Here is a 12,028-nt window from a genome sequence, read left to right on the forward strand (position 1 = left end):
GAGAGGAGAGAGAAGATAGAGAGAGGAGAGAGGAGAGAGAGAAAATATAGAGAGAGAAAAAGTGAGAGAGAGAAAATATAAAGAGAGCAAAAGTGAGAGAGAGAAAATATAGAGAGAGAAAAAGTGAGAGAGAGGAAAGAGAAAATATAGAGAGAGGAGAGGGAGAAAATATAGAGAGGAGAAAGAGAAAATATAGAGAGAGAAAATATAGAGAGAGAAAAAGATAGAGAAAAGATAGAGAGAAAAAGAGAAGATAGAGAGAGAAAAATTGTGAGAAAAGATAGAGAGGGAGAGAAAAGATGGAGAGAGGGGCGGGAGGAGCCGGGAAGACTTTCGCGGGCGCGGAAGACAAATGGCGTCGAGGATCGAACGAGGTCGACCATCCGACTGACTCCGACGGACCCGATTGCCCCCGTGATTCCGGGATCCAGGAGCCCGCTTCCGGCCAAACACTTTCCGTGTCCGATCGATCTGTAATCTGTATCACCCCAGCCGCCGGCTCCCAGATTCATAAGAATTCGATCAACGGCGTCCGGAATGATTTATCGTTTAAGAGAGCCGAGAATGCCGAGAAGGGCGCCGCCGTCTTCTTTACTGTCCCTCCGCAGCCGGTTTCGTTCGCGACCTGATATCCATACCAATTTCCATGCAACTTATTGCTACTCGCACCATCAGATCTTTTTTATATTCTTTAACGCTAAATGGTGGTTAATTTTTTTTAGTTTTATGCGACAAGCTCAGCTTGTTTTGTCAAGATGAAGGTAAATGGTTGAGTTACTTTTAGATAGTTGGTAGCATTGTTTTGAGTATTATTATTTTTTAATGATATAGTAGTAATGATAGTAATAGTGACAGAATAATAATAGCAATAATAATATAATAATAATAATGGCAGTAATAATAGAATAATAATAATAGTGATAATACAATTCCGAAAGAATAAACCCGAATTACTCACCTAATTACTCACCTGGATCAGTCAGAAGCGAACGCTTAATAATTTCTAAAATATTATTAACATCACAAACAACTTTCCAAATTTACCAATTACTAAAATTACAACATTCACCCATATAAATTATATCTTCAAATTATACATAAAAATATATCGAAAAAAACTGTTGGAAGACGAATTTATTTAGAATTAATTTTAAACTCGTTGCTTCGATTATTTATCAAGCAATTTAAAGGGGTCGGCCCGCGTCGAATGGCGGAAGGTGTGCGGCTTCTCGTAAATAATTAGGCGAGCTTTTCTTAATCTGGCAACCCGGCCAGAGAGGGGGGGAGGGGGCCGAAGTGTCGTGTCGCGTCGCCGGGTATATCCCCGGCCTGAACACTACCGTCGGAATTTCCTTAATTTATTCCGATGGAAACAGAACTTGCTTGCTTTCCTTACCACCTTTCCGTGACAGAAACGCGGATTAGTTTAGGGAGTTTGTCGCCGACTACCTTGCGGCCCGCGTTTCCCCGGCAATGCACATTCCCCCGGCAAAATTATAATTCGCTTGCCTCCGACCTCTTTCTTCGCCGACAAAAGAAGAATCTTCCCGTTGCAGCCGAACCTGATTATCGGCGTGTTTCCGCCCGGCGATCGACAATTCCTACTGTAATTCTCACGCTCTATTCCATCGACGTATAATAATTTTCATTTGCTCTTTTTATTTGTAAATTGTTTTAATACTTCGAAATCGATTTTTAACGCGATGTTAATTACGATAATTGCTATTTAAGCGATTGAAATTCGTAGGGAATTTCGAGGAAATTTGAAAGGTTATTGTGGTGATTATATTTTTATTATTTGTTTAGTTTATTAAATAAAGTGTGCAGTAGTAAATAAAATGAAGAGTTTGAAAATGAAGGAAAAATTAAGGATTTGAGATATTTAAGCAGGCGTTGCGGTTATTTAGTATAATAGGTTCGTTCACTGTAATAATTTCTCTTCTGACGAATTTCATTAAATACAGCGCGTCGTTAATAAATTATTGAAATAATATAAAGTATAGAAAGTCACACAAAAAAATTATAAAATATAAAATAGAACTAATCGTCAGCTTATACAAAAATGGAATTAACAGAACCCACTGGCACTTCTGAAAAACCATAAACGGTATCCAAAAACCATAAAACTGCATTAAAAACCCTTTCGCAATACCAGATATAAATAACACAAAGATGCAATTAATACGAGAATAAAGAAAATCTGAGAATACAGTAGCAAAGGGCGCGGCATTAAAATGCATACGACGTTGTCATCGGGCGCAAACAGAATCCTATTTGAATAAATTTATTATCATCTTATCTCGACCGCCTATCCGCGAGCCTAGAATTTCTCGGCGTCGAGAGAGAGAGAGAGAGAGAGAGAAAAGAAAAAAAGAAACCGGGCGAAACAGAAGGAGGTGGAAAGAGAGAGAAAAAGGAGAAACAGTTTTAAAAACAGACACTTCGTTTCTCCGGTCCGGGGGCAAGCCGCAGCGAGCAAGGAACCTCAGACTTGCGCGACGCATATTAAAATGCAAATGGCTTAACACTTTTTTTTCCCCCCAACCCCCCCGTGCATCTCTGCGGCGCAAGGGTACGGGCACCGCGACGACGAAGAGCCGGAGCAGCCGCCGCGCGCGGTTGCTTAAAAGGAATCCCGCCTGAATATTACAACATAGACAAGGAGGGATTCCGTGTAAGCCTCGCGGCCAGGATCAAAGTCTGCATTCGGCTAATACGCCTGCTTTTCCATAGTCTTCACTTCTATAGTCTTCTTTTCTATAGCATCCACCGTTTGGTCGAATTAAATGGGATACTGACGTTGTCTCAGCTTTCATGACTCCCCTATTCTTTTACTGAAGAGTAGACTTTCTAATTTTACATTGTTATTGAATATTTCCCTTTGTCGGATTATATTTCTCTTTGGACTTTGTGGTATTTTTATATTGTTTAATGGTTTATGATGGTTTTAGAGGGACTGTTGTTCAACGTTTTTCTTGGTTATTTAGGCTTTTCCTAGGGCACTTAGGATTTTTTTAAAATACTTAGGGTTTTCCTTGAATACTTAGGCTTTTTCTTGAATACTTAGGATTTTTCATTGAATACTTAGGCTTTTTCTTGAATACTTAGGATTTTTCATTGAATACTTAGGATTTTTCTTTGAGTACTTAGGCTTTTCCTTGAATACTCAGGCTTTTTCTTTGAATAAGTAGAATTTTCCCTGATTACTTAGGCTTTTCCGTAAGTACTTGGGGCTTTTCTTTGAATATTTGAGGTTTTTCTATGAATACTTAGGTTTTTCTTTGAATAATTAGGCTTTTCCTTGAATACTGATACCTTTTCTTTGAATACTTAGGATTTTCATTGATTACTTAGGCTTTTACTTGAGTACTTAAGGTTTTTCCTTGAATACACAGGATTTTTCTTGAGTACTTAAAGTTTTTCTTTGAATACATAGGATTTTCCTTGAATACTGAGGGTTTTTCTTGGATTACTTACGTTTTTCCTGGATCACGAGACATTTACAACAAAAATAATAAAACGACACTATTTCTAATCCTTGAACTATACTAAAATAATTCAAATAGAAAAGACATCTCCATCGCGATTTCAACTGATCATTAAGACCTTGTCCCGACACTTTATAAAAATCCGTCGAAGAACTAAAACAATTAAAACTATATCCGTCTTGGAATTTTTCGAAAGCGGCGACCCTTTCCAACGTAACATGTCCAGACATTGTCCAGAACAAGCATAGTCCGTCTTGAAACACGTTCCACCTAAAATACTAAAGGATCCCTTTGGCCGGCGCAGCTCGTTCCCGGCGCCGTTTCCGCAAGCCGGTCATAAATTTCGTTCTAGAGGGAAAAAAACTCGGTCGCGGGAACGCAGAGAGAGAGAGAGAGAGAGAGAGAGAGAGAGAGAGAGAGAGAGAAGGGTCTCGATTCCTTCAGTGAAATAGTAACGACACGCCGTTGAATAATTCCTCGTCAAAGTGGATCCCCGCGACCGCGAAGAGCCGGGTCTCCCGGCCTGAAAAATTTAAGGACGCGCCCCACCCCTCCTCCTCCCCCCTCCCCGCCGGCGAAAACCGCGGACGAGTTGGGTGCACGCGGCGCTAATGCGCTCCGGAAAGGTAAATACGAGGGCGAAAGAATGCGCCCCGGGGCCGAAGTTCGAAACCCCCCCGTGGAAAGCCGCGAGAGGGGGGAGGGGGGATCTCGAAACTCCATTCGGGCCGGAGTCATTATTCACTCGGACTACTTTTACGGAGCATTAACGCGCGCGCCGCGGCCTGCGGCGTTTTCGGTCGCCGTGAAATCGGATTCAACGACTCGCCGCGATTCCTGTGTCTTCCGAGTGCCGCGACATTTTCTATGAATTGTTGCGACGGGCAACAATGTCTTCTATAAAATCGTATACAGGCAGTAGAACGACGAAGCTTTTTCCTGTGGTGTAGAGGGATTTTCTATAGGGATTTTCCTGCGAGATCGAAGGCTGAACTATTGCAACGATATTTTGCCTACTTTTTTTATATTATACCTTTAATTGTAATAAAATTTTTGTGCGAGATCCAAGCTTGAAATAATTGCTATGGAATTTTATTTATAAGATCGATGGTTGAATATAATTATAACGAGATTTTTTATATGAAGTAAAAGGTTAAAACAATTGCAACGAAATTTTGCCTACGATATAGAGCGATAAAGAACTATAATGCAATTTTATCTATGACATTATATATTAAACAATTGCAACAAAATTTTTCCTATGAGAAGGAACGTAAAAATAATTGTAACTAAATTTTATCTATGAGACATTGAACATTAAAAAATTGCAACGATATTTTTCTATGTGATGAAACGTTAACAATATTTCAGGAAAATGTTGCCTACGAGTTCGATGATTGTATTACAATTTTGCCTACAAATTTTTCCTGTGAAAGGTTAAAACAATTACAACGAAATTTTTCGCGAAAAAGTTTTAACGTCATCTCCTGTGATAAATGTGAACCTTTTAATTTTATTTTAATTAATTAAATTGCTTCAATTATGTGGGGATTTTAGTGTCTAATTGTCGGCGACGAACGTGTTAAAATAGCGTCATCGACAATGATCTCGTCGACAATTACAGCGACGATTGAATCTGAAGTACGGTCGAATCCTGGTTAAATAATCGCAAAACCGTGTCCTCGGATCGGTTGAAACGGAACCGCTGACGATCGACCTATGTTTTCCAGAGCGTTTACAACCTGCTCGGCGAGACGCTGTCGAGGCTGCAACAGTACGCGGAGGCGGAGAGGTGGTTCCAGGCGAGTTTGGCCAGCCAGCCTGACCACGTGCCGGCCCACATCACTTACGGGAAACTTTTGGCCCGAAACGTAAGTAGTTGCCAGTTTCTCGATCGGTTCTCTTTCGTCCGGGAGTTTAGCCTTCCCTCGCTCCTCCCCTCCCCTCCTCTCCTTCACCCCTGGATCCACTCGCGAAATTTCGCAAACCGGGATCACCGGCGCAACTCTCGGATGACGAACGATGGAAACCGAAACGCCGCCGAGATGGATCCGCCACGATTTTAAGGCGAACGTGAGAACTCCTCGCGCGAAACCGTATTTTTCGCGACGCGTCTCCACCTATCCACGTTTTATCTCTCTCTTTATATATATATATATATATATATGGACGTCGACCATCCCGCAGACAATTTTCGAACGCCGTCCAACTTTTGCCGGACCGTCTAACGAGAAATAACGGCCAGGATTTTCGGCGGGATGAAGATTCAATCGGCGACTTTTCGCGAGAAATCGCGCGTTTCGCGTCGAATCGAGACGGGCACCGGTCGAATATAAAATATGGTTTTTGGCGTGGGGCGTGGTTAGGATGATTCTACGAATTAGTTAGTTTTAAGTGTAGGTTATATTCGAAGAAGGTGTTATTTGTTGGAAATTATTTTATGAATTCCGCTCGAATTAAATCACATTTTAAAAGACTTTTTACTTAAATAAAATCATCTTCGAATAAATATAATAACATTATGCTCAAATAATTAAAATAAAATTATACTGAAATAAGTTAAATAAAACCATATTCGAATCATACTGGAATAAATGAAATAAAATTATCTTCGAATAAATCAAATAAAATCATACTCAAATAAACCAAATAAAATCATACTCAGATAACTCAAATAAAATCATACATAAATAAATCAAATTAAATCATACTGAAATAAACCAAATAAAATCATACTGGAATAAACCAAATAAAATCGAACTAGAATAAATTCATCTTCCAATCCAGCACTATTATTCCACCACCTCCATGACAAATGACACAACACAGATGAGACAGAAAAAGAGGAACGAAGAGAGAAAAGAAGAGCGAAGGAAAGGGAGAAAAAGAGAGGAAGAGAAAGCTGGATCGAGTTCGATTCTTCCGATCAGAGCGAGAGAAGGACGAGACAGATAAAAGAGGAACGACGAGAGAAAGGAAGGGAGAAGGGAAGAGAGGATGAGGAGGCAGCTACCACGACGGAATTTCGATGGCGTTACGGGGGGGTGGCGTGAGTTACGAAAACGAGACGGACGGAAAATTCATTCGCGCGACAACGCCGACGACATTTATTGGTCAAACGTTCAATTACGCCCGGCATCGTTTAACAGTATTGACTTTTCATTGACCGTTCCGCTCGGCGCGTGACCCGCATTGTAATTCACACGCCGCGCGCAAGAAACTTCCGCTCGCCGTTCGAACGCACGCGACCGTTCCGTGTGCCCACGGAAAAAAGCCGGGCGATACGGGATCGAACAAATTAGGAGCGACGTTTTACGTAGGACGTTACCTGTCACCGATTGTTCTTCCTGGAATCGAACGGAATTATTTAAGCGCCAAGTTATTCCATACGCTTGCATCCTCTTTACGAAATGCAGCGATATTCGAACACTGGAGTACGACGCGAGAATATGAATAATGGAAAATTTAGTTAATTTATTGTATATGGTTGAAAAGTAGACAGTTTTAGCTTTAATTTAAGGTACATTGCGTTGAAAAATATTCACGGGAACACATCTAAATATTTAATTGAAATTTGTCTATAGTTGCAGCCACTTAGAATGAAGGGAAGGGTTGGGTTCTTCGAATTGCAGAAATTATCCCTATAATGCTTTTTTAATTTATTATATATGGTTGAAAACTAGACACTTTTAGCTTTAATTTAAGCTACCTCGCATTAAAAAACATTTACGGGAACACATCTAAAAATTTTATTGAAATTTGTCTATAGTTGCAGCCACTTAGAATGAAGGGAAGGGTTGGGTTCTTCGAATTGCAAAAATTATCCCTATAATGCTTTTTTAATTTATTATATATGGTTGAAAACTAGACACTTCTAGCTTTAATTTAAGCTACCTGGCATTGAAAAAGATTCACTGGGACATATTTAAAAATTTTATCGAAATTTTGACATAATTTGGAGCTACTCACCTTGGAGGGAAGGGTTGGGTTCCTCGACCTGCAAAAAATGATTCCTGCGACGCATTTTTAATTTATTATATACGGTTAAAAAGTAGACACTTCTAGCTTTAATTTAAGCTACCTCGCATTAAAAAACATTCACGGGAACAAATCTAAAAATTTTATTGAAATTTCCCTATTTCTGCATCTATTTATCGGACTCGCAATCTACTTTACAACATACCCCGACCAACGAATATTAAAAACAGTTAGCAAAATAAAAATCGTGCAAACATCCGGCTAGATTCTCCACGCTCACGCCCCCACTAGGTCAAACAGTATGAAAACCGCGTAATCCGATCTCCGCCTGTAATTACCTTCGGGCGGCTGCAAAAACAAAAAAAAAGCGTAGCCCCCGCACCTGCCGCGCCCTCCTTTACGAATTTATCGAGCGTCCATTGACAGTTTAATTTCGCTCAAGAGCCCCGCGTACCCCCTTACGCAGCTGCGCCCTTCATCGACAGACGGCCGGGGCTGAATTTATTAATCGAATAACGAGCGGCCCGGCGCGATCGCTCGAGTCCGAATGATTTTACAGTAGATAGCAATTTGTATCGGCGACGGGAACAAGTGTTAAATTACCAATTTAGCGATATTACGGGCTCGCGCCGGTCGCCGAGGCGAGGGGGCTCTCTCTCTCTCTCTCTCGCGCGCGCGCGCGCACGGCCAATGATCAGTAGTGGAGCGCAAAATTGCGCCGACAATTAAATCGGGGCCGGCCGCCGCTGCTCGGAAAAATGAGCAATTTCGAAGCGCGTTCCCGACGGAAATAAATACGCTGTAGAATCGATAAAAGCGCGTCGCGTGCTTATGAGCCAGACTCTTCGAGACGGTATGATATAATTAATAATTTCTGTATCGTAGATCTTAAATATTTATTAGGAAAATTAGCTGATGAAAGTTGTAAGGAGAAGAATCTAAAGACACCGTTTTTAAGGTATTAAAATTATTAGAAATAGGGTGGCAGTACTGTCAGACATATTTTTGTTTTACGAGTTAATTAGACAATTTTTGTTGTATACAATTTTTAGCAATCTATAGGACAGTGTAGCTTTTAATACATTATACCTTATTCCGAAATTCAAACTGTAAAGAAGTCTAAATATTGTCAAATAATCCTCTTCTCAGTTTTGGTATTTTCCCATTAATTATTCCACTCTATAGTTCTCTAATTTTAAACGAACTTATTATTAAATATTTTCCTACATACATAATTTCAATTTACTTATATTCTGAATCGATCAAAAAAATTGCAAGAAGAAGAATCTGATTCCTATTAATTATTCTAGTCTAAATTATTCTAATTTTAATCGAACTTGTGAAGTTCAGTCTCTCCCGATAGTTATTGTTATAAAAGTACTAGTTAAAGTTCTCATAGCGTGAAATAATTCATTATTCCCATAATCGATTTATAATTGATCGCGAAACATTGACAAATGTAGCTGGCGAGCTCTCGTCGAGAAAACGGACACGTGCGAGGAGGCAGGCGTCCGCTCTCTCTCTCCCTCTCCGGAATCTCTCTCACGGCCCAGTGAGCGTAATCGTCGGTCGTGTTAGATATGTTTTCAGGAGAAATACCGGTTTCCGGTCAACGATCGGCCGCGCGCCGGAACACGGAACGGTCAGTGGATCGAGCGGAATCAGCTTAACTGCAGGCTGTTTCCCGTCGACGCGGCGGCGGCGCCTCACCTCCTCCCCACCCCTCCCGGCATCTCCCTTTAAGTGATGTGGATCAGCCGATTCCCCGGCCTATCTATCCCTCGATCCACATCTCCTATCCGCGCCGAAATAGTACTAACTACTTACGTGCCGAGTCGAAGGTTTGCTAAGTGATATATGTCGGTCGCTACGTGGCCGGACTCGACGATCCACGAACAGCCTGAACCACGCTGATCGTTCGTCGAATGTAACATCGGCGAGATTCACGAATTTTATTCGAGTTTGTTTTTGGATCGAGGATGCTATTTGAGAATTATTTGGAAATTTTCTGGAATTATTTTGGGAATATTTTAGGGAGGGGGTGAAGTGATTAGGGGTGAGAGGAATTCGTGGGTGTAATTGAGAGGGTTATTGTTTTCTAGGACTGATTGTTGACTTATAAATTATTGTTATATTGTTGATAAATTGACGATCTTTTATTCTATTATGCTTTGGTTTGGTTTTCTTTATTTTCTCGTTTTATTTGGTCTATTTTATTTTATTTTATAATACGTGGAGAGTTAGTTACGTTATTATTTTATTTTCCAGTTTCATTTTGTCTATTTTCTTTTAATCTATATTACTATTTATATCAAATATTTTATTTTAGTCTATAATAATACATCAAGAGCTATGTCAAAGACATGTCATTAATAAATGATTAATTATTGCAAACGTAGAATGAAATTTCGAATTTTATAACAAAGGGTTTATGCCTTATATTTACAAGTATTAATATGCTTAATGTGCCAATGTAGCAAAGTAGATTTTATTAAAAAATGAATCTGTTCTTTGTAAAAGGAGAAATTAAATTTGCAAACGAGTGAATTTCATCTGTGAACAGAAATGGTTGGAAGGGGACGTGATTTATTGAAAATTGAATTCGATTTACAATGCCGTGAACGTGGTCCGTGAAACAGGCGAATTTGATTTGCGAAAGAGTGGGGCTGATTGGTGAAATAGATGAATTTGATCTACGATAGAGCGAATTTGATCTGCGGTAGAGCAGATATGATTTGCAAACGAACGAATTTGATCACGAAAAAGATTGTACTCGATTTGCGACAGATTGAACCTCTCTCGATTTATGGAAAAATGAGTTCGATCTGCCGGGCGATGAATTTGATCACCGATATACTGAATTTGATCTGCGAATAAGTGAATTCGATTCGCCGACGCGAGAACACGATTTGAGAGAATATAAATTCGATTTTTGAGAGTGAATTCTGTTTACGGGAATTTGTGGTTGATTTTCGAAATAACGGATTGGAGTTTTGTAAATAACATTTGCTTTTTAAAAATAACCTTTGATTTTTACAAATAGAGTTCAATTTCAGGAAATAAAATTTGCCTTGTAAAAATAGAACTTGCTTTCCAAAAATAGCATTTGTTTTATAGAAATAAGATTTGCTTTATAAAAATAGACATTGCTGTATAAAAATAGAGTTAGCCTTTATAAAAATATAATTCACCCTTTAAAAATAAAAATTGCCTTTTAAAATGAGAAATTGCTTTTCAAAAATAGCACACGATTTTTCAAAATAGAGTTTGCTTTCCAAAAATATCATTTGCTACATCAAAATAGCATTTCCTAAATAAAAGTAGAACGTACCGTTCGAAAACAGCACTAGCTTTCCAAAAATAATATTTGCTCTTCAAAAATAAAATTACATCCACAACGCAGAATTGAATTCGATCTCTAGCAAAGCAAACTCGAAAGGGCGAAATCGATACAAAAAGATGAATAAAATTCCTGAAATAATAAACACACAATGTTGCACCAATTTGCAACGAAGTGCAGCCCAACGTTTCCATACGATCTACAGACTGCCATAACCACCCTTAAAATATAAAAAAAACCGACGCGTTATTATTATACCTTGATTTCACATATTTTAATTACTGCGTTATATTAATCTAAAATTTCTCCTTTGTTCCGCAGTCGAGTCGCGTGCTGGAGGCCGAGAGGTGGTTCCTGAGAGCTCGCCGACTAGCGCCGGACGATTCGAGCGTGCACCATCATTACGGTAGGTGTCAGCTACTCTAATTACGATCACGGGTCAGTAGACCGGCGCGTGACAAAAAAAGGTGGAAAGGTAAAGCGAGCCATCGATCGACCATTTCCGGAAGAAAACGAAACCAGCCCCCTATATGGTCCCTCGATTCTCTTCGAAGCACCACCTCTTTCTCTCTCTCTTTCCCTCTTTCTCCCTCTATCTCTTTCTCTCTTTGTCTCTCTATCTCTCTAGCGGCTCGCGAAACGATAAGAGGGCCTCGTTCATTATTAAAGCAATGAAATACGACCTCTTGAGGGCGCTCCTCGCCGTTACCGAGCAAATTGGAGTGGCTGTCGACCGATTCATCCTTTTGGTCCATTGTAACATCGGTATAATTGTTTCCCCGGGAACTTAGCGCATTTCGCGGGGACATTAGAGATTCTTTCCGATACCGGGACAGTGGGGAGCGAAGAGGAGGGGAGCGGGGAGATGAAACGTCGAGGAACGAGGGCTGGGGAAACTCGTTGGGAAAAGGGTGGGACGAGGACGGAGGCACAGTGACTCTCAAAACTCTGTTGCGATCGTTGTTGAAGTTTCGTTGCGTTTGCTTTTGTGATTCGAGGAATTATTTTAATTAAGCGATCGTTAGATTATGAAATTATTTAATTATGTCGTTTATTGATGCTCGATTGGGGTGGTTTAATTGACAGGGAAGCTGGGGATTCTCTTTTTTCGTTTATAAAGATTGATGATATTATTTTAATTTTCGCTGTTTTGGCATACTTTTCCAAGCTAAATATTTTTATAATTACTAGTAAAATTGTGTATTTGTAATTTTTAAGTAGA

The 12,028-nt window shown here is 39.8% G+C and overlaps 1 protein-coding gene across 1 annotated transcript in view; it reads left to right on the top strand.

The window, feature by feature from the left end:
- The first annotated feature begins 755 nt into the window (after positions 1–755).
- Tmtc2 (Transmembrane O-mannosyltransferase targeting cadherins 2) overlaps positions 756–12,028 on the top strand; it is a 156,742-nt gene continuing 145,469 nt past the window's right edge. Inside the window, exons 1-3 of the mRNA XM_078180728.1 lie at positions 756–761; positions 5,219–5,359; positions 11,128–11,212. Of these exons, the coding sequence (XP_078036854.1) occupies positions 756–761; positions 5,219–5,359; positions 11,128–11,212 (232 nt within the window). The remainder of the gene's footprint in view (positions 762–5,218; positions 5,360–11,127; positions 11,213–12,028) is intronic.

This window comes from Augochlora pura, chromosome 5 (genome assembly GCF_028453695.1).
Source record: "Augochlora pura isolate Apur16 chromosome 5, APUR_v2.2.1, whole genome shotgun sequence".
Classification (NCBI taxonomy): domain Eukaryota; kingdom Metazoa; phylum Arthropoda; class Insecta; order Hymenoptera; family Halictidae; genus Augochlora; species Augochlora pura.